The sequence below is a fragment of the Microplitis mediator genome, chromosome 2 (assembly GCF_029852145.1).
Source record: "Microplitis mediator isolate UGA2020A chromosome 2, iyMicMedi2.1, whole genome shotgun sequence".
In the NCBI taxonomy this organism is placed as follows: Eukaryota; Metazoa; Arthropoda; class Insecta; order Hymenoptera; family Braconidae; genus Microplitis; species Microplitis mediator.
This window is the reverse complement of record NC_079970.1, coordinates 5,810,320-5,835,245: the sequence shown is the minus strand read 5'-3', so window position 1 is coordinate 5,835,245 and position 24,926 is coordinate 5,810,320. Positions and strand designations below refer to the sequence as shown.

At 34.9% G+C, this 24,926-nt stretch overlaps 1 protein-coding gene across 2 annotated transcripts in view; it reads right to left on the bottom strand.

The window, feature by feature from the left end:
• LOC130664264 (Krueppel-like factor 3) overlaps positions 1-24,926 on the bottom strand; it is a 213,761-nt gene that overhangs the window by 132,050 nt on the left and 56,785 nt on the right. The window contains exons 3-4 of one of the 2 annotated variants that reach the window (XM_057464138.1): positions 13,193-13,228; positions 1,211-1,300 (exon numbers count right to left, since the gene is read on the bottom strand). In XM_057464138.1, the coding sequence (XP_057320121.1) occupies positions 1,211-1,300; positions 13,193-13,228 (126 nt within the window). The remainder of the gene's footprint in view (positions 1-1,210; positions 1,301-13,192; positions 13,229-24,926) is intronic. The other variant, XM_057464140.1, reaches the window with a different exon arrangement.

The following is a 24,926-nucleotide window of genomic DNA, read 5'->3' as shown; positions in this document are numbered from 1 at the left end:
AATGAGTCATGTTTAATTGGCGTGGGAAGACCGGGTATACGTCTACGTGTAACGGCATTCCCACTACTGTATATCCTCACCACTGAGTAGTACCACCAGAGAGCTATAGTTGTGTATATGCATCGATTGGTGATGCTTTGCCCTGCTCCCCCTGATGCTTTTGCCTACTGATGCAGCTCCCCATCTTGAAAGACACGGCATCCTATCATACTATCCAGACACAGTCAATGTCCAGCTGAAGTATTGCTCTGCTGGGCCACGATTATGCTGGCTATCAAGACTACTATGACAAAGACAGCGGTTTTAATCCATTAAAACGCGTTGACTCAATAGACACGATGAATATATCATGGGTAGGTACGGATATGAAAGGAAGACGCGGTTTAGTAAATCGAGTTTGCAGAACGCCGCGCTCTTGTATTCCTCCTCAGTGAGTAATATCCATAAAGAATGCCAAGTCACACCCATCATACTGGCGCGTATACCAGCGTCGCCTTTGTCTGTAGGTGGAGTCACGCGAGTATACCGCTGACCTCAGATAAATCATCTTGAAGTTGCTTTAGACAATTCTTTGGATTTCTTCGGGATTGTCTTTTTTACGATACAACCGACTTGAGCGTCACCGCCACACAGTCTATTCATAATACATCTATATCTAAATATATAATAGATTACTTGTAGTAGGAAGAAGTTTGTATAGTCCATAAATCCTGATGAGGACACATCAGAACTTGGACTCGTAGCAGTCGCATTCTTCAGCACATTCATATTATTAAACATTTTATAAATCAACACCTCACCGCAAGATCTAAGTGTCGTCAGTTAATCGGTCTTCCTAGCTTGCCTCTCTACCCCGTAGCACTTGGAACGTGACAACACGCCGCACTCAATACCAGTAACCTTTTTCTCGCTATTCTTACTGCTATACTTCTATATCCACTGGGACTGCCGATACCTGATACTTGCTCAGTCCTGTCGTGCCGGTAATTGTAACTCAGGACCATACAAGCTACCGGTTATGATTCGGGTGCCATCACGTACGACGTGACATCGTCTAGTTTCCTTCCCGGGCGACACTACCACCCGTTCATAAACGGATTTAAGACTACTAAGTATCGCGTTCTTGGGCGTGAAAACTCGGTACTACACACTCAGCAAAAAATACCAAGCAATGTATGTAGTGTAATGTTACGGATGTTAGAGTACTCACCTCCCTAGACGTTGGAGCCCCCAGAATGTAGGGGCTGTCTGGGCGGCGGGGCGCACTGGCCCACCGCTTGCTCGAGAGCTCGTTCTCCTCCTGAAGCAGAAATAAAAATAAAATTACACATTATTAAATCCAACGAAATAATAAATTTATAAAGAAAGTATAAGTGTCTTGAACGTGTCGTGACCGCGAGCGTGTACTTCCAGCTGGCGTCGGAGTTGGTGTCATGCGGAATAATTAAGATCGCATCTTGGCACGGTGTCAACGGGAAATTGTCGCGCGGTGGATTGCTGAGCTTTTACTGGGACAGCCATGCGACGTACATGTGGAGTTAAAAAAACAACAACCAGAAGATAGTCAGAGCTATAAAATAATCCTGAGTCAGTTAATTCTCTCCTTTATTGCACACCGGTAAGCACGCGAGCGTAGTTATTAAAACGTTAAAACAATTACATGCCAGCGACACACACGATCTCAGTTGAAAGACAAAATTATAATAATAATTACTCCTCTCCAGCTTCTTGCTGTGTTCAGCTTTAAGTACAACGTTAAAGTTACTCGCCGTAAAAGGACCACCTGGATAACCTACTCGCGCGTCAATCTTCTCTAATTGTACATAATTTAACAAATCCTTTTTAATTTGTTTATAATTATTTTTTAAACCAAAAAGAATTTTAAATAATTACTTTTTTTATTAGAAAGCAAGGCTTGGTCTCCACTCTTTAATAAAATTCCCATGGAATACTTTAGTGTCACGACTGTGTCATATGGATATTACTCTAACAAAACCGGATTTGCTATCAACATCATCGTATTATATTACATATAGTATAAAAATAAATAAATAAATAAGTAGAATATATATATAGTCAGATATAAACATGTGCAATGCGAGCAACCAATGTTACGCTTATACTTTCGCTAGATTTCTCCTATTTTCCGTAATACACTGAGATTGCATTTGAAATGGAATCGGCCAGATTTGGAATTGAGTGTGTAAGCCTTTAGGTGATTTTACAACGTGGGCAACAACTTCAGTACTCAGACATCACAAGCATACAATGTATATGAAAATATGGACTGTTAAATTTATTTCAGAGACGCAAGTAGACGAGAGCACCAAATAAAACATACGATCACGTCTTGCGTCAAAATGTTTTGAGGAGCGCCTGTCTTGTAATATTAATAATAATTCCATTCTAAACTCGGCACCACTATTACAATATTGCATTACATTATTAGACTAGCGAATAGCAAATACTCTCATAATACGTCCCAGTGTGGCCCGCGATAAGGAAACGAGGAAGTCATTAAACTGCTCAATGAGTTGCTACGTAAATATATGCAACCCGGCCAGATCAATTTACCGAGTGCATTTAAAAAGTTGTAACTTATAAGTCGGTTTATTAGACATTTATATCAACACTTGGATTCTCACGCGTGAATAAAAATTTCTATTACAGGACTTACCTAGTCGGGAATGAAAAATAACAATTTAAATTTTCATTAGAGTAATGAGGAAAAATAGTTTATGATTTTAAAAACTGTTATTGTTTTTTATCTCTCCTCAAATTAACTAATCGGCTAGACTGTTTAAAAGTTAAAATAAAAAAATAGATACAAGAGTTAAAGCGTTCTAATCGATATCCCAACGCTTTTGTGAACGTAATTTGCTCAGGCAAGTACCACTCGCGTCTGTCGTAAACAGCTTGAGAGCAGCAATCATAAAAACATGACTATGAAAATGATTTGTAGCTCGGCAATGTTTTACGTTTTGTTAAATTTAACTGACCGAGCTGAGCATGCCCACAGCTAACATACAAGACAGTCAACTCCCTGGTGTTGGTGAGCTACAAAACATTCTTACCAGCAATAAGGAACTTGTAATCAACTTTTGAATACTTTTTATGTATATTTTAGGAATTTAAGTTTATAAGCCGCAATCCAAGGTCTGAAAAATGTTCAACATTTTTATTTCTTACAAAGAATTTTATTCGTTGAAATAAAACTAGTAAATTTGATTTTTTTGATGATAAATTCCTGGGGTCAAAAATTAAAAAATTTAACAACAACGAAAAATCGCGTGCCAAATGCCAAAAGGGGTTATAATTTTTTTTTTAGTGCCAATCGTTTTGTAAATATGTTCTAAGCCTAAAAATGAAAAAAAATTTTCCAAAGCCAAAAGGGCTGCCTCAATAATCAAGCGAATGCTAAACAAAATCATTGAAAAAAAAAAAAAGGATTTGTAAATGTCAAATTTTTAACAAGCTAAATTTTGGGTAAAATTGAACGAGGGCATCAAATAAAAATACTAAATATCGTACAGAACGATGAAAAATGCTGACTTTTTATGAGTGCATAAAATTATTTTAAACAGAAACAATAAAGAGCAGGCGGGGGAGGGCGCGATTGTGAGAGCTTTGGACTATAAATTACCTTGTGATAATAAAAATCATTATTCTATTTATCTTTTTAAATTGTGGTGCAATGATAGTACTAGAATTATTTATCAGCGTAATTATCGCCGCGACACATTTGGCCTGGAGTGGGACCACCTTGGTTGAGACGTATTCGAGAACACAATGGCAATCCTGATTTATGGGGGCATTATTATCGACCTACGTAGTATATACCTTGGTAGCCTATGTATATGCACATTTATATATCTATATATACCTATATGTGCGCGTAAACAGTATAGTGTGTATAAATAAAAGAGTAGAGCATATAGTTGTGTTGTCAGACGCTACTGTGGTACGCGGAGCCTCGCCCTTTGTTAATTCTTCTTGGTAATAATGTTAATACTCAATTATCTCATTACATTCTTGATCCATTTATCATTTATAAAATACACTCAATAATTTATATACTAATACAATAACGTCTGATGTTAGTATTTATGATTTAATTTATTAATAATTAACATCAATGACTTTATCTAATTCGTGATTAGATTCGCTAACAATTATTCATGTTTTTATGAATAATTAAATAATAAATATCATATCAAGTGACTGCTAGGTGATAATTCTTAAGAATTGAGACAAAAGTAATGGGATAGATTTAAAAAAGTTACGGTGAAAGTAGTTTAGCTCCTTATTCATAGCGCAAAATGTCTTGTGCCTGGTCTTGTTTTAGTTTGATGCAAAGTGTGAGAGAAAGATAGAAATAAAAAGAAAGAAAGAACGGCGCCGAGACGCCGGTTACCGTCGTATGAATTATAACCCATGTTCGCGGCTGAGCAATCGGCTAAATCATGTAACGAGCATGGCACGTGTTCTTGGTTACATATTAGATTACACGTGAGAGGCGCGGGTACATCGTGCATATCGGGCGTCTATATACCTAAAGAAATGGAAGAAAACTAAAGCAGGTATATACCATCATCATCATAATCATAATCATCATATATAGAGTATTAAAAAGGACGAGTCGAGCTGCAAGAGAGCAATGCAGAGATAGATAAAATTAAATTAACGGATCTCTCACATCTGCTCGAATCTCATCTCCATCGGGTTTTAACATGCAATTATTTCTGAATCGTGATCTCAAATGCCAAAACGTTACACGAGCAGTCTTGTTTTAAATTTAATTTTTTGGTTATTAGCCTTTTTAATTCGTTTAATTAAGACCAGCCAGACTTCATGCACTTAACTAAACAGTTTAGAGAAGAGAGAGATGTTTAATCCACACATTGTAGCTATGAAACATAAATACCTACTTTTATGTAGGGTTTAATTGTGTGAGATTTTTTTGCCGAGTACATAAAGTAGGATTCGTTGTTTACGAGGTGTGTGAATAAAAACTGCGGTAAAATGTATGTAGGGAAGATTAAAAGTAACTTACGATAATCGCGAGTCTTTGGTACATAGTCTGCATGAAAATGAATGAATGTAACAACTACTTAAGACCTGGAGGAGTAACATCGTTCAGACGTTGTCAAAGTACACGATGAACCCTCGTGTGTGGCGGTCTAGGGTTCAACTCAGAGGCATTAAATTACCGGATGGAGTCATACTACACGTTTGAGCAGACCCCTAAACCTGTCTCTTGTCTCTTGTCTCCTCAGGTCTTTTATGTGCCTGGCTCGCGCATTACACGAATAAGAAAATACGGGGCGAATAGTTGATTTAGAAATTTCTCACATCATACTGAAAGTTATATCCTCGTAAGTGATATTTTATTTTATTATTCAAGTCCAATAATTTTTATGTTTAAAGCCACGTATGTTTTTTCCCACTAAAACCTGTAATAACTTAAATAATCTTAATCTATAGGTAAATTATTTTTATGCCGTTCGCAATTTACATTTTGCACGTGCGTTGCTCACGATTTTTTTCGGATACCGCAAGATTAGGTGAGAGTGTATAGTAAAATTGGTCGTCGTCGTCGTCGTAGTTGTAGTCATCATCATCATCATCATCATCATCATCATCATCATCATCAGTAAGACAAGGCGCTGGCACACATGCGTGATCGTGACTTGTCGTATGACCTGTGACTTTAGAACTGATGAGCGGTGGTAACAGCATCGTCAACTTTCCAGTTTCAAATTGTAAGCAGTTAGTGTCTTATGTATATATGTACATATATATGTATCTACGAACGAACGTAGGTAGGTATATATCCATCATCATTATAGTCATCATCATTATTAGTAAGGCCAATGAAATTTCTAGGATAAATGATTCGCGTGATTTACCCAATTGGTAATGTAACTACATAAGGATCTCAATATCAACGCTTTTACTTAATCGACAGAGCTTATTTTTCACACGTAATAAATCTTTTATATTTTACGCGTGAATAAAGAAAGGTGTAAGTCTGAAAAATCCTAATAATGTCCTAAGAAAAATTTAATCTTAGCTCTCTAAGCCTTTACTCTCTAGTCTCGAGTCTTAAGTCGGCATATATATATCTATTTATATACATATATATATGAGCAGTGGCACTGACGGTGTTTACCGGATAGGAGACCAGTTCTCTCAGCAGGTTGGTCTACGGTGCGAGCTATTAGCGATTCGTTGCCCTGGCTATCCGCGACAAGGTGTAAGCTGATACCTTGAGACCACAAGAACTATATGTTCTTCCACGTATTTTCTCCTTATACTTCGTCACTTGTCCGCAAGAGTAACTTTTTAGCATGTGAAAAAAAAAGATTATTTATTTATATTTATAAACGTACGTCCGTCAAAGATAATCCCTTTTTAAAAGCTGGCTATAAAATGATTTTCTGTACACAGGGAATTATAATTCCCGCTTAAACAGCGACTAGCAGTATAGCGACACATAGAACCATCTACTGTTAGTGATAGTGTATGTAACAGCAACAGCAACAGCAACAACGACAACAACGACGTTGCGCATCGTAAGCAGAGACTATCTCCACATCAGCATATCTTCCACGCTTTTGACCTAACGTCCCCTCGATTTATAGCATGGACCTCAGTGTGTGCGCACGGGCCATTCGCCTTACCTTCTCTCCCATATTATAATGTACGCGGAAAATTTTCTTGCGGTAGAAACTCTTTGCTTCTCCACCTATCGGTTAGACAGTACAGAAGAGCACACATGTTTCATTTTGTGCATCCGAGTGTATGTTTGTGTGTGTACTTGGAAGATGCTGCAGCGACTTGGGACAGTGGGACCAACCGCTATCGTGTGGTAGCAGTACTTGAGATCCAAATGTAATCTCTGAGATCACATGTGTATGAGTTTATATAAATATACATCACACAGTTTATCATACAAACCATATAATAGATATCGCAGACCACCCAAATATACGAGGTACCCTACTCATCCGGAATAACAAAATGGCCGGAACAAAAAAGATCCTTGATACAGTGAGAGAACAGAGTAGAGTAGGAATAAAAGTGGGTTTTAAATATCGATTGGTATTATATACCAGGAAAGTAGATGGATCAACTGATCTGTGTATATATTATAGGTATTTATAGTGCTGAGTTGTATTGTAAATAAAAGGATTGAGGATGTGGTACAGAGAACTGAACTAAACACAAGAAGAGACGAGAACGATTCGCCGCGGCGACGAGCGTTTTGTCGCCGGTGATTGGCGTTTGAAAGGATAAGCGCGTACAATGCAATTACCTTGGCCTCGGCCCGTTCTAGACGCCTGGATTATTCAAAGACTACTCTCCTCGTCTTGCACTTTTGCTCATACACACTTACACACAATTAAATAAATATAAATATATATTCAGCGACAAACGACTACACTACTCAATGTTTAACGCGAAAAACGTAAATTAATGAAGTTGATTTATTTATATATTTATATTTTTTGCATCCATATTTTATTTATGCACTCTCGTAATAAGATTCAGCGGCTAACGAACTACAATCATTTAGTACTTTTATTATACTGAGAGTGATCTGCCCGTTGAAATAAAATTCACATCGCGTATTTAATGACAATAAAAATAAATATTAAAAAAAAGTTGTTCCTCCATTTATGTTGATAAACCAACGATCAAAGAGTCTATAATAACGAGGCGCCAATAAAATTATGCGATTCTCTCGCCGTTGGCTGGCCATTCGTCTTCTCAGAATCTTATTCTGTTCGTCAATGGAATCGGGTGCTGCTTTAAGTTGAACACGTCTTGATTTAATAATTCACTCCTCTTATAATGTATCCCATCCAGCACTCGATCAATACTCGGAGCTAAACTCCAGGCTCCACTCGATACTTGTTACATACCACCAGAGAACTAACATCACATTACATTACATTATCACTGTTTCTGTTTCTGATTCTGTTGATATTCCTGTTGTATTGGGTACCAGCATTATGTTATGTGGAATACTTAAATGGGTATTTATTTAAATAACGTCGCGTATAAATGTATAGATTAAAATCGTGAGAACAAACGTATCACGGTTGAGTATACGTTTAAGTATACATCGAGATACAGCATTAAGCAAATAATGTAAATACTGTTTTTAAAATAATAATAATAATAATAATAAGATTGATGTAAAACAAAATATATGAATGAAGACAAGAAACAAGTGCGGCTGGATCGGTAAACGTCCTCGTCTACAAGTGGAAACTCGATCGGTGGCGGTAAATAAAAATTCAACGCGTTCACTGCAGAACCTCAACTTGTATATTCTAGGCTGGGTGAGCAGCATCACGAGCAAGAGTCTCAACTCTGCAAGGCGGTACATCAATCGAACCGCAGCTCGACAGCAGAGGTATCTCCCGGACTGGAAATCGCTATGGGCGATTTCTTGCGCGAGCTGTTGACCCTCAACTTCTAGCATATAGTCTTCTCATGCAGTATAACACACTCGAGCTAGCTCACAAAGTACAATCCTCCATAGACTATCTTCACTGACTCTACTAAAGACTCCGTTCATCTGGACTCTGGTCACTAGTCAAGTGAGTCGCTGATGCGATGATGCCTCTGGACTAAACTCACCGCGTCCGACTATAACTACGGAATAATATATTGCATATCCATTGGTCTAGAGGGAGATAAACTTTACAAAGACCCACCAAGATTTACGCGGCCCCGCGTAATGAAGTGAGTTCATCAACTCCTCGTAATTGCCTCCGCGCCTTTGTCTAAGAACCGAACATACTCGGCACTAAAAGCCTCAGATAATTTACTATTGTACTTTTTTTTTGTCAATACAATAATTGCAAGGTATTTAGCGAGGGTAAAAATCGTAGGCTCTCAATCAAGAAGATATTTTAAGGCTTAGAAATTTTTAATACCAGGCTGAAAAGATTTATTGTGACGTGATTATGAAAAAAAATGAAAAAAATACATATTAGTTGTATTCTATATGATAGTTATTAAAGTACTTTTAAAAATATAGATAGTACTTATGTGCGAGTGAAGAACGCCAGCTGTTTGTGGTAGGGAAGTGTGTGAAATAACACGCACCTGTGTTATATGAAAAATATATGAGTATCAAGAGAACGATGTACGTTAACTTCTATTTTAGTTACCACTGTAAATTGTGGTTATTTAATTGCTGATTACTCGACAAAAATCTATAATTTTGCGGGAGTTTACTTCAAATAGAAAATATTACTCGCAATAATTGCATACAAAGTAAAATTTTTATCGAGTATTTTTAAAAGAAAAAAAAATAATACTTATTATTTGAAAGTATAAATATCACTCCGAGTGGTGAATTTTCTCTACATTTATAACGCGGTCATTAATTTCATAAATCCGTGACATCCGCGCCTTGAACTAACGTAGCTAATCACATTTCTCTCTCTCTCTATCTTAATAATTTTTTTTTTATTCTCTCGTTGAGCCGGGACGCTCCCAGTCTGTTGCCTCAACCTGACGACGGCATCTATGCTTCATAAAAACCGGTGATTGCACAACACACGCGTGATTATCATCTTCATCTTCATCTTGTTTATCTTTAATATTTATATTTATGTTTACATTTACATTCACATTCGTATTTTACTTATCCACTCGACTGCTTCTATTATCGACTACGTTTCCATCCACTCGAAATGCAACTTAATGATATTTTAGCATTAAACTGTGTGTAATCTGATTGACTACAGACCAGGTGGTCCGTTAATGCTAACTCATTATAAGACAGCAAAAATTTAATTATAATAATTTAATGAAAATTTTTTTTTAATTAAACGTACTACACTGTAAAAAGAGCGGGGTTAAAAATTAACTCAATTTAATACCATGTGGTGTTAAAATGAAATAACACCGGTATAGACGGTGTAATTTGACGGTGTTAAAATACCAGTATTAAATGGTGTAATTTGGTGGTGTTAAAATACCAGTATTTAATCGGTGTGAAAAAAAAAAATTCCACGTATAGAAATTAGAAAAAAAAAATTTATTACATGTAAAAAAATAAAAAAATTTAATAAATATTATCTGGAGGAAATTTATGATACTGAAGTTAGCCGACGTCTAATAATTTTTTGATTCTTTTTTAAACAATGAATTATAAAAAAAAAAAATATTTGGAAAAATTGCACCTGTAGTTTTTTAAATTTTCTGCATGTGCATTTTTTTATTTTTCGTTTTTTTGTAATTTATTTGATGGAACAAAAATCCGAAAATTTCTAATTGTCTGCTAACTTCAGGATCATGAGGAAATTTCAATTTCGATAAAAAAGAAAAATATTTTAACACCAGGAAATTTTTTTTACACCGGTAAAGAATATTTACGCCGGCGACGGTATTATTTTAACACCGCTTTCGGTGTTGAAATTTAACACCTACACCTCGAACTTACCCCGGTTTTTTACAGTGTAATTATTAAATGCAATTATTTTTTTTTTTACTTAAATATACTACATTGTAAAAAATTTTTTGAATCCGGTGTAGTGTAAATGACCGTGTAAAAATTTTGATATGAAAATTACACTAAATTCGGTGTGAATTTAAAATTTTTACACCGCCAAACGTGTAAATTTATAATTCATGATAATTTTTCGTTAAGAAAAATAACCATAAAAATATTGAGATGTTCCGAAATACTATTTAATATCTAAATAAAATTGATGTACAGCCAGACCTCGTTATAAGACCATTATTCTGTCTTTTTATAAACCAGGTATCGTCATAGTTTTAGAGAGAAACCCATTAGTCTTATAACAAGGTCCTATTGTAGTTATTTATTAAGTAGTTAAAAGTGTTTAATATCATTTGTTGCTCATTAATCAAAATTATAATCAGTAACACAGAATGGTGTAAGTAGATTACACCGTGTTAAAATTACCCTGATGGAAACTTTACACCGAGAGAAAGTTCTGTAAGTTGTAAAGTTCTCTGGGTCCATTTTTACACCGAAATTTTTTACAGTGTAGTAGCAAGAAAAAAAAAAATTATTATTATTATTATTAACGCCAGTAGGCCCGTAAATTACCGGGCGGTATGACAATTATGAATGGCATATGAAGCGTAGGCCAGTCGTGATAAAGTTGATGCAAAGTAAAATCAGTGTTTCAACAAGAGCAACAACAAGTTGATGTAACTGATGCAATGGCAATAAAGATTATGCCAGAGTGAAGAATAAATGTTTGGCTTATCAATAATCTCAGCGTTTAAATAAAGGTGTGGCTCGTACTACTTCTCGGTTGTTATCTTACGTGAAGCAAATATGACAAACTAAATCTCAACGACTGAATTATTTTATTGCCGTATAAACTAGAGCACTGCTATATATTTAATCCGCGAGTGAAATAAATTGTCGGCGACAATAAAAAAAAAAAAGAGAAAATAAATAAAATAAAATGTAAATATGAAAATATCAAGTGGATCAGCTTAAAAGGTGACAGGTAGACATGGGGAGATTCTAAATCGACTTTTAGCGCCTCACGGTCATGCTCATGTAACTAACATCAGATGCATAATGCATGTGTGTTATATGTATGCTCCGGTCTCCGGTCCTGTCCTACGTCTAAAGTCTAGAGGTGTTGGCGCGACAATGGTTGCCCTGGTAGTCGCAGCCCGACTCGACATATCGTGCCGTGTAATATAACAGACGCGTTCCGCACATAGAGTAGTGCCAACTACTAAACTATTTATACCTCTCCTCCTCATTCTACTGGCAGTTGTCTAGTTGTCTTGGGGAGAATAACACTCGCCAGATCTTGTCTCTGATGATACACCGTTGTAAACCATTGTAATGGTAATGCCCCACAACTGGCCAATAAATCACGCCAATTCATTTCATCACCTCACGCGTTTCGCGGCTTACTAATAGCCTACTGTGAATCTAGATCTACCAACATATAAATTCACACTTTATGTGACGCGACTCAACCAAACCGACAATGCATCTGCTCAAAACAGACAATTTACTATTGATAATTATTATTTTATCATTTGATAAATATTATTTGTTAAATATTTTAATCGAAATAATCTGTTAACAGTTGGGGGTTAAATAAGAAACTTCATACCCTCTTAAGATAGCAATCATCGTATAACAAATAGCCGCTAATCGATTATTGAAAGAGGAAGCCACTGGCATTTTATTATGCTCACAAATAAAACCAGACTTACATCTTCAGGCCTCTATAGCCTTCAGGGACTAGTATATATATATAGGCAGTGACCATTGTGGTTAAAAGCAACAACTTATCTTTTAACCCCTCGCATTTGAGGTGGGGATATAAATTTTTAATAAAAAAAATCTCAATACGACGGGCAACAAATACCCAGCGCACATGCATTAGTCGCATTAATACTTGGCTTGGATTTATTAATGCCCATATTATATTCATGCGTATATAAGTTACGGTAGGATATATTCTGTTATGTCGGTGCTGGACTAGTGAACAGTACACAGTTTTGCAGTAGTGTATAACTATGCATGCCGATGATATATTCAGTGTCGCCTATGGCCTATTGTTCGTAGTTTAAATTCTTGGCATATTATGTATACATAAAAAATATAAACTATAAGCAATACTATCTATCTTACGCGATACTAATCCAAGTATGTGTTTTATTTGTAGTTTTTGATTAAGATGTATGGACTATTCATTCATTTTTTTTTTTTTTTTATCGCCAATCGATTGGCTGTCCCGTTAAATTCTCTAGGTGTGATAACAAGTAAATGCGGAGGAATTTTATTGTTTATCATTCGATTTTCTCGTCAGCTGGCAATGACTTCATATAAATTAAATTTAGAGGACCGTAAGAGCTGGATGATGGGACTGAAGACGGGCGAGTACCTTCGATCGCGGATTATCTTCGGGTAATCGGAGAGTTTATTGCCCGTGGAACACCCACGTTTGGCACTAAGAACCTCATTGCTTTTGTACATATTCTCGGTTGGAATATTCTCTATCCAATAGACCAAGAGACATACGAACGCGTTAGACACCGAATGACCCGTGAAATTGAGTCTATCGATGTTTAAACATAAATGCTTTGCCATATATAAAATATACTACATTCTTTTTATATATTTCTATGATAAAAAAAAATATATTGAATACATAATTACCAATTTGCGAACCCGCGACTCTTTAAATGCACTCACCTGTAACAAAAATAAAGAAAATAATTAGTTAAGTGATTAAATTAATTTGTTTAAGTTGTTTTATTTGTGGGAAAAATATATATAAAAACATAAATAACAGTAAAAGTGGTAGTGATATCGATATCTATTGAACGGTATAGTATCACAATACAGAAGAAAACAGATGCTGAGGATTCCCTCGTTAAACCCACGCGGCTGCCGAGTTAGATATGTGTAAGATGGACGAAGAGAGCCAGCTCACTCGATCGCGGGTTGTAACAAACACCTCTATGCTACTCGTATCGGTAGTCTCGAGAAATACGAGCGAGATAGAGTAGTATAAGGAAAAGGAGAAGAAGATGGAGATGGAGATGAATAACAAGTCAAGTAAAAGGAGAGGGTGTGAGGTATATACGAGCAAGTGGCTTTTCCCAGGCTATTCCCACGTGCAATCGTCCGCATCCGTCAACCCCCGTCTTGTTCCCCTGGTATAACTTGTTGGTACACAAATATAAATATCGTACCAACACACAAACTCTGGTATTTATACCAGTACTAGTAATACATGAGTTGAGTCAAGAGTAGACTCGAGCTGAGGCTAAGACTATGTATTATAAACTATATATATATATACATATAAGTAAAGCCGCGAGAAGGGCGCGGAATAAAGAAACATGCCGGCCGACAACGAGTTAAGTAGAGAGACAGCTTGTGCACGCCAACAACGTCGATACTCGTTAACCCACCAGATACAGACGTGTGCTTGTGCTTGCATCCACTATATGCAGTACAATCATCAGTACAGGACAGTATTCCACGGCATCAGTTAACGAAATGATGGCACTTGAATGATTGTGAAGATCTGCACTGGCAGCAGCAGAAGTGCATCATCAGCTACGATGGTGGCAAGTGTGTGAATGCATTGGCTGCATCCAGGTCCCTTTGATGTGATCCAACCGATACCATATTGAGACCTACTCTAACTCGAGATGAAACCTCCGTGAACTATATTATTCGTGACTCTTTTAACTTGACTGCACGTGCATCGGTACGATTGGCCACCCGTCGGGCGGCACTTGAACGTGCTTCACATTTCATCCACCCTATGTACGCCACGGAGGAAATATATACCACTGCTAACATTATAGATAGTTATATATGTATGTAAGACACTTAAAAGCTACCAATGGCTACGTTGCTGGCTTCTCATTTTGATGCTAAAATACTGGTTTACTTTTTTTTTTTTTTTTTTTTCGATATTCTTTCTAAGGCTTTTCTGATACAAGAGTGTACTGTTGTACTTTAGCCAATCAATTTTATTCTCCTTGCAGTGGTTGAGGAAAAAGTAAATTGTCTCAAGATAAATGGCAGTCTAGAGCACCAGCAAAAGAGGGTGTAGAAGTAAATTATTTATGTCAAAGGGAAGTTTGTTCTGAAGGGTTATTTAATGTATGTATATATATTTATACATTACATACAAGTCGTGAAAAAGGAAAATTACACATAGGGGAGGGTGGGGCAGAGCGGCCCCCCTAAGCCAATTATTATTTTTTGTGGCTTTCAACCATAAGATCACTTTACTTTTGTCCTATTTCGAACAAATTTATGGACATTTTGCCAAAATTCTGAAAAAAAATTTTTTTTTTTTGTGGGGCAGAGCGGCCCCCCTCAAAAAAGTGACAAAAAATTTTTTTTTTTGCGTTTTGTTTTTTTTAAATTGTTTTCATCATTAAGAATGTATTTCTTTCTCTTGACAACTGTTTTTGGTTTTATATTACTCGAAAAAAATTTTTTAAAGCGTAAAAAATCGTTCACTCTCGATTACCTTAATTACTAATTGTTATTTAATAAAAAAAAAAATCAATTCTATAATTTTACTTTATTTCAAAAATTTGTCAAGTAAAAAAAAAAAATTTAATTTTTATAAATTTTTAGTGACCAAATTTGCCTCTTACGTAGAGAAACGGCCGAAAAATATGAAAAAATAATTTTTTCCGAAGTTTCGGCTGGTCCATTTTGCCCCAGGTGTTATGCGTAGGGCTAGAAATGTGGAATAGTAATAATTTTTTTTTAATTTGACGATAAAAATATGAAAAAATCACTTTTTCAAAATTTTGGGCTTGTCCATTTTGCCCCAAATGTCATGCGTAGGGGTAAAAATGCGCAAACATATCGGATTTATAGTAATTAGTCGAAAAAAAAAAAATTTTTTTTTTGATCAAAATTTCAGGGGGGCCGCTCTGCCCCATGGGGGCCGCTCTGCCCCACCCTCCCCTATATATACACGAATGTACATTTTCTGAGGATAAAAAAATAAGTGAAAATTTCAATTTGTTACTGTATTTAAATATTAAGTAATTCAGTAATTTGTTAAAAATTTCAATTTGTTAAATTAGCATGTTCCACCCTCGGAAACAATTCCCCGTGCTCTTTGTTCTCTTTTCGTAAAAGTTGTTTGTCAATTTACCTTTTTACGTTTTTTTTATTCTGACGCGCGTTGTCTTTTATTAGGGTACTGTCGTATCTAAAATTCACAGAAGGGAAAGCACAATGTTCTTTGGTGAATATTTAATGCTTCACTTTCAAAAGACTACATCAGAGAACATAATGACAATACTAAATTCAAATGAAAAAATTCATTTCACAAAGAATTTTATTTTTATATCTCACAAACTCTACGGATAAAAATTTTTCAGCTTTCTAAATTTATCATTTTTTTTTTTTTAATCATCAAAATTAATCATCATAATCTTGATATTAAACTCATAGAGCAATCAGAAGTGAAATATAAACCATAAATACTATAATCATCTCATTAAAAGTAATAAGACTATGATTAGATTTAAATTTCCCGCTAATACTTTTAATTACAATAGAAATTTTTCCAAGAAATAAAAAAGCTTCTCAATATTTATGTCAACTTTAAAGACTTAACAATAAGTACAATGCTTTAAATACACTGTAAAAAATCGGAAGTGATTTCGAAGTAGTCTAGATTTTATTCTAATTTGCATTCACTCCAATTCAGAGTTTTAATATCAAAATAAACTTCGGGCAGAGGCAGCCGATTGGTTCTTGTGTGGCTCGGGCGATCACCAAAGTTAAGCAGCATCGAGCACGGTTGCTATTTGGTTGGGTGACCGCTTAGCCATGCATTGAGCTTGAACGGACGTCTCAGCACAGAAAAAAAAATTCTCGACTGAAGATAAATATTCTTGATTCAAGAAAATTTTTTTAGAGACCTAAATTTTCTCAGATAAAGTAGAAATCTTTTCCAACCAAGACGAATTTTTTTTAACACGGAAAAAAATGATTGTCAATAATTGTAGTTCAACTTCTAATTATTTATGTCATGTTCAATAAATAATGTCGTTTCAATCAGTAAAATTATGATTTTAATGTTTAAACTGCTATAATTAACAGTTAACCGTTGAAATATACTGCTTGACTATTTAAAATTACTACTTAAACCTTAAAAAACTACAAGACACTTGTCAAAAAAATGCATCTGTTATTAATTTCTCACGTTCTACTTAGTAAAATTTACTGAGATTCGGTCTAGGCGCGCTGTTGACGAGAATCTCAGTAATATTTACTAATTTTTTTTTTCCGTGAAGCAAAACAAATTCTCTTGGCTCAAGAAAATTTTGACTTGGTTCCCGAAAACGTTTGTCTTCAAAAATATTTTCTTGACTCAAGATAACGTTTTTTCTGTGTGTGCGCTAGGCGCGGACTGAAGATCCAGTAATCGGGAAAATCGGGAATTTTATCGATCACTGGAACTTCACCCGCTCCGAAAAATGACAGCTGTACTGGCAAAAGGTTTTCTCTGTGGTTTCCCTTTGCCACCATACTCCCATGGCAAAAATGTGGGGTATAGGGCATCACGTAATGATGCAGTACAGAAGCACAACTCGGTCCACAGCCGCATGAAAAAGAGGATGGAATAGAAAAGGTAGCAATTGCGATTAAAGGCAAGAAGTGTAAAAGGCAGAAAATGCTCTACACTGTTAACAATAGTAAAAAAAAAATATTAACATAAACTTCCCTTCGGAGTAAATTTCACTCCAAAGAGATTAAATAAACAAACAGTCATCCGCTTCGCATTCACTCCAGATTTAATCCGCGTTCACTCCGCGAATTTTTCACAGTGTACTGGTTTATTTTCTAAAACTTTATTTCATGTCTGTATAACTGTGTCACTATATAAAGAAATAAAAGTTTGTGTAACTCTTCAAAGAGGGACAAAACAAATACTTTCTGTTTTCATTTATTTACATATATTTTATATTAATGCCACCGACAACTTTTACACTCGGTCTTTGCTTTATCTTCTTTAATAAAATAGCAGTCTATATCAACGTCATATTTTTTTATCGATCGAACGAGTAATAATGACATTTAAAAAGTTTTCAACAATATCATCATTAAAAAAATTTTTTCAAAATATCGAGGATCTGAATAAGAAAACACTGAAAAGTTGATCAATTGAAAAAAAAAATTGTGTGTTTAGAGAGATACGTGATGGATAAAAAGTCTAGTTTGTATGTAGTAATAGACAAAGTTTTTTAAAAAATGAAGCAAACATTGACATTAACATACGATGATAGACACTTGACTGTCACTAAGAACGAATGTGGTAATGACGAAATATAAAAATAAAAATAGTGAATAAATAATACCAACAGGTTAGAGGTAAAGAGAGTAGGGTGGCTGTCAGTATATAGTGTGCTTTTACACAATCATGTGGAAAGCCTGAAGTAAACACGACGGCGCCTCGTCACGCTTTTGCAATGAGGATAAATGTAACTGCGTGACTTTTTGCTGGTAATTCATCAAACGATCTCAGCACGTAGACAACGTTTATATACTCTTGTACACAGTCAGAGAAAAAGTTTGCCTTCATGCATATTATCGTTGATGGTGCCGGCAGAGCTGTTGTTGCCGTTGATGGAACAAACTAACAGACTTTGATTTTTAAAACAACAATTGTTTAGCAATACTTACAAATGTCCTCATAAATCAAATATAACTGGAAAAAATTTATTTTAAACTACTCCACGTACTTAATTACTAGTCGAAGAGAGAAGAAAAAATCATGCTTACTATCCGCGGCAAGTATAATAAATATTTCATGATGATAAAAATTCAGCATCAAATTTCTCGTGTGTTTTCACCACCAAATAATTTGTTAGGACGATTTCATTAACAAATAATTTGGATACCGCGAAATGGAAGACGATTTACAATTTAATTTATTTGTATGAAATATACGACCGGATTAATCCGGTATTAAATTGTGTGAGTTTGTTTGTTTGATGAAAAAACTGGTTAAGGTATTTTAGTATCTATAGATCGAGAGCAAATCGCAGAGAATATAGGAGCACATAAGTATGGGAATCCGCCCCCGCGCAAGAAATATTCTCTTGGGGCGCCTTAGCCTTAGCTTCGCCTCTTTAGTCTGTTGTTACTTGGTATGTGTTTAGGTGCTGTTGGAACGCGACTTGGACGAATCCTTAACACGGTGGAAAAACCAGCCCCGGCAATTTGTGAGCGACACAAGGTGCCAGGTATTCCTATGGGGGATTCTACGCATACATGTTCATATAGAACAAGGACGAGGATAACCAGTGAGAGTTTGAGAACGAGACTAAGACAAAGACAAAGACGAAGAAGAATAAACGATAACGAAAGAATAAAAGACAGATCCGTAAAGTCGTGCCGTTTATGGCGGCATTCGCGCAAAGAGCCAGACACTCTTGTCCACCCTCTGCGCTTCATTAGGGCTTTAATGCCTATAGCTAATTCGATAAAACTTAAAAATTCCGATGTCGAGTAAGGAAGAAATATTTCTTCGAGGAAACCGTTTAAGGACTTGTGCTAAGTATTATACACTGGGGACAAACGCGCCCAAGAAAACAAAGAGTTGTTTACAGTATTCTGTTATAATCCTGTACAAATTAGCGATATAAAAACAACAAGCTGAATAAAATCACTCTTTTTATACATTTATTTACACTCGTATATATTTATCCCTCCCGACGTCAACTTTTTATTTTATCGATACATTAAAATTATTATTTTATTTTATTCTATTTATATATTTGAATTGTAAACTCGATGATTTTAAGTCACCGAGTGGGTTTTATTATTGAGATTAGATCAATAAATATGAATTTAAAATAAATAAATGGTTATTCAGCGGTTAAAATTAGCGGCGCAATAGTACAGATAATTTGTATCTGTGGAATTTCAAATGCCGAAGAAATTCCAGCGAGTGTGTACCCAGAAGTAGTACATGAGTAGTTTCTATCTCTTGCGTATGGAAAATCCGATAAAAAAATAGCGAAGCAGAAGCAGCTGAGGCCAATAAACGTGTGAAGTGGTGGCATTACTTGGGTTCGTTAAGAATTTAATGTTTGTACAGGTAATTTAATGATAGTTCGAAAATTCCTGGTGTCATAAACTAAAGATAAATCATTTATAAATGGAGCTGGGTGGGGTGTACGTGCTACCGGGCGATTACACGCTAGACCAGCCGTCTGCTAAGATGCTCTCTCTTCTTATTTTCCTGGCTAGCTGGTGAATACCCCGATGATAATAACAATTAGCTAAACTGGCTCAATTACCTTAAATTATGTGACAGATAATTTTCCTAAGCGTATATATTTGCGGCACTAAACTTAAGTGTGTATTAAACTTAAATACACGGTACTTTGGTTAATGAAACGAATTAATGATTCCCGTCATCTTTACCGGTAACGAAAAAAAAAAAATTCTTGAATAAAAAGATTAAATTATACTCTATAAATAAACTGTTTTGTCATTAAATATATTAAATATCGTGTTCAAATAAAAAAAATAAAAATGATAAATTTAATAACAACGCGTTCGGTCTTGAAAAAACGTTCGGGCGTGATTTAACCGTCCAGATACGGAATACACGATAAATCCTGTGTTCCACGTGGGCGTGCACTTCCCTTCCGTGGTACACAGAGCGCACATACATCTGAACTACAGCACACACACATACGGAAATCAACCCAGCTAAATTACGACGACGAGTTGTTGTTTGGTTGGGTCCGTGCGAGCGGTTAAACAGTGCAGGTTCTTCGGTCCTGCCCTCCTTTGACCTTGAAGAGGAACTAAGCGAAAGTCAGGGTCTACTCACAAGTTACAGTCTGATGGTGCTACACCAACACCAAGACAATCACACCAGTCGTTAAGTCTAGATCAACAATCTTTTTATTTATTTTTCGAAAAGAAACAGAATAAAATTAAATTAAATGAAACAAAACCGAGTACTCTGAACCTAAACCAAGTGTTTAAGGGGTAACGGTAACCAATTTTCAATTAAATTTAATTCACAGGCAAACACTGGAAACCTAAAATAGAGAGTCTTTAGCGTTTTTTGAAACTTTAGAAGAAGGCTAGAAATTTCGTATTTTCAAAAATTCTAATTCGTCTCCAAGAAAAATTGTTTTAAAATTCTCATTTACTCTACGAGTGCAACAAAGATGGTCCCGTTTATTTTGAGTATGAGAAAGAGGACCGGTAGTGTATCCCCTTAAGTATCTCTCCACTGAAAGAAATTTTCTTTAAAAATTAGCGTTATATTCACGATAATCGTGGGACGAATGGCACAACCTAATCATTTGTCAGTAAGTGAGATAATTTTTAACTTTTTTTCAACAAATTTTACCGTAGTCTACTGTAAATTATATTCGGTTTTCGGTAAATTTTATGAAGTCTACCACAAAATAAATAAATTTTTTCGTAATTTTTATTTAAAAAATGGTAATAAATAAAAGCGCCGCATTATGTCCCACGATTACAGTGAATTCAACGGTAATTTTTAAAGAAAATTTCTTTCCGTGTCTAAATCTACTGTTCTGCATATTAATTATCGATAAATGTTATTGAACAAAAAGTACTCATTTGGCATTAAATATTTATTGAGTAACGCACTTGATTAATCCTGATATGTAAGGAATAAATTATCATTTTAATAAAGAGAGATACTTTCTTGGAATTGACCACACCTTTATATACCTGTTTCTTCTGTATCTCGATTCCTCGAAATTGATGATCGAGTAGTCTTTATATCATGAGAGTTTCTAAGGATCATGTTGCACATGTGGAATATGATGTGACGGGGTTGTTGATATTTTTCTCGGCAAATAAACTGCAGCTATTTATTTATTTATCCTCTCATGTCGTTAATTATTATCGTAAATGAATGAATAAATATGGCGTTTACGTAATAAAAAAATTTTAAATTATTTTGAAATGGTCAGTATGAACATAATATATAGATACTAATCCGCGTGTAAAGTTAATTATCCTGTCCATTTGCACGTAAATTTGTGTAAATATTATCTACTTGAGAAATTTCGAATCCCGTCGATTGCCGTACAACTGATGAGACTCAGTAACTTAGCAGATAAAAAGAAAAAACGTTGAGTTGTATACATATATTTATTTAATATATATGGCTGTATGTATTTATACTATGGTATGGAGAGAGTAAAGGGGTGTGGAGAGCTCGTTAAATTCCGTTAGAAATTACCACCACAATCTTTTCACCTCATAAAGATTACCCACTGGATGACTTACATTGCACACAAATCACCAATATAATTATGCCACCCATGGTTAATATTTCTAAAACGCATTTATTTTATTTGCGCATTAAATTTAACCATGAGAAAGCAGAATATACCTTATTTTCGTGAAAACTTTAAATCCCTCATTACAACTGACGTCTGGTTCATGAATACACTTTTAAAAATAATTTGAAAATTACAATAGAAAAGGAATTGAATTTTCATAACTAGATATTTGAATTGTATTTTCAATAAAAAAAGCTTCAAATTTAATCTACGTAATTTAATAATCAAGCTAGTATTTAAAATTAAGATAAAAAATATGAATTTTAATAAACGTACTTAAAATTTATACTTGTTTTTTAAATTTTCAAAGCAAGTATTGAAAATTCTAAGCCACATTGAATTTTAATAATTCCATTTGAAATTTCATAATACTTATTTGAAAATTCAAATGCTGGTATATGAAATTTCTGCGCGTGCCGTGCTGCGCGTTCGCAGTAATCAAGGATTGTGTAGTGTATTATTGTTAAGTTTTTCTTTCCTCAATAATATTAAGTAAATAAAACTTGTGACTGAACTGAACATCATTGACAGTATGATAAATGATAAAATGATACAGTATTAAATGTGATGTACACTGTTAAAATAATTGTTTGAATTTTCAAAACATTGTATATAACGCAATAAACACATACAATTGTGTTTGAAATTTCATTGTAACGATCGTATAGAATTTAAATACACGCTTTTAAATTTTCGAATAAACGCTTCAGATTTTCAAATACATTTATTTAAAAATTAAAAAGAAAGTATTTGAAAATTAAAAAAAGAGTATTTAAAAATTCGAAAAAAAGTATTTGAATATTAAAAAACTTGTATTTGAAAGTTCAAAAAGAAGTATTTGGAAATCCACAGTGTTAATTTGAAAATTCAAAACCATGTATTTTAAATTCTATGCTATTTAAATTCAAGCACAAATGTATGTGTTCATTGTGTTATATACGATGTTTTGAAAATTCAAACAATTTTTTTAACAGTGTATTACAAAATTTATATTCTATTTTAACGTCAATAAAGTGTTTAAATTTTAAAAACAATGATGATAATAAATAAACATCCCGCAAAAAAAAAAATGGATAGGAAATAAATCGGTGATTTAAAAAAAAAAAAAAAAAATAACGGGATTTTCGTAAGTAATTATTGTGGATTGTGGCTAAAAATAAAAAGAGAGTGTGAAAGAGAAATCATAAAGTTATCGCAAATAACGTTGAGAAGTTTACGCCTACAAATATTAGCTATTGTTCTAAACTTGTTAAATTAAAGCGGAAGTTAAGAAAAAAAAGAAAAGAAACAAAGTTGAAGAAGACACATACTTATGCTCACACGGAGACTTAGACGCAGGATGCAACACACAGATATACTCATTATAAGTAGAACGTTAATCTTCCCACATGATCGTGTGTATATCGATGATCTCACAGGAGCGATATCACGAGAAGTAAAGCTGAATAGAGTTAAGTGTGTTGCGTGCGTGATTATTGTATGCGATACTTTTAAACCGGTATATTTAAGAATAATAAGATCAATGCCATGTTTTCCCGTGAGCACATCAAATCCCAAAGTGATTAGCAAATATCAACCCGTTTGTTGCTGATTTGATCTCAAAAACTCGTTCCCGCGAGTTTGTTTCTCGCGTTTATATGTATATCTTCTACTATCCACCTTACCTGAATCAACTATATCTGTATCTGTATATATATCTATATATATACATAATACCTACCTGACTTGCCCAACCATGACTTTAATCGGTTTCTGGGAAACACGATGCTTAGCACACCGTCTAGACAATAATAATGTCGATCGGACTAATGTAAGTCCGCGAGGTTACGAAAAAAAAAAAAAAATGAAATAATAAAAGTCGAAATCAAAAATAAAAAAAGGAATGAAATATTAGCTATGTCGCTTTTGATAGTAAACGTTAAATTAACGTCCAGGTGAACACGTAGTGTGTATTAAAGGATATATTTGAATGTTTGAATGCTCGGTGGATTAAATGCCGATAAAGTAAAAGTAGCAAGGTGGGTTTGATTTAATTGAGTCGTTGCTCATTGGCAAGAAGTGGGCAAGAGTCACGTTTGCCGTGTGCTATGCAGCAGCCGATACACACTACTCGACAAGTAAACTAAACCCCGATAGGATACGAGTAGAGCAGACCATAGTCTCTTCTGTTCTGTGTTCTGTGTACTCTAGCAGTGCTGTGTCTACTATTAAAGGGATCCGATTCAGAATATAGACGACAAAGAGAGACATTCGGTAGATATGTACATAACGAGCTCGGTTGATCGTTAACGTGTGTTCTTATTATACTTTACTTGTGTGTAATGTCTTTTGTTGTGTGGCTCTATCGTTGTATGCTTCTGTAGTTGGGTATTGTATATTCTAATCCGTAGATTGTATTGATAGAAACAGAAGTCGCATTAGTATCGATGTCGTGTTTATTTATTTTATTCATACGTCCTTGGACAAAGACGTCTAAACGTTATTTATTTTTAATATTATCCGAGCACGAAATAATGAAACTGTACACCTATAATAGATCTATGATTTTTAATATATTACGTATATATGTATGTATATATATTTCTACTTGGTTTCTATTCTGTTGAGTTGAGACTAAAGCTGAAAATTGAATATAAAACAAACCGATCCATAGTTTAGTTGGGTCCCAGTCTACCCCGCGGTGTTTTATCGCCATGGGCGTTGCCGAACGATCGACACGGAATAGTAATTTGAGTCGACACGGCAGTGTGTCGTGAAGTACGGATCGCCGATAGTCGTAATGGCCACATAGTTCTGTACTGCTCGGGTTCGATTTAAAAACCAACCCGTTCGGTTGTTATATGAACGTAACACAATACTCTGGACCAATAAGCGAGCTGAGCTTACAATAATGAAATACGTATACACAAGGGCTCGTGAAAGCCATCGCGTAAGTGATGAGGACATTGGGAAATGATAAAGACGTTCTAATGCCCCAAGGCTAGAGACTACATAAACAGTTGTCTTTTTAATGCTTAAAAGACAAACACTTTAAGCGGTTTAGTTGG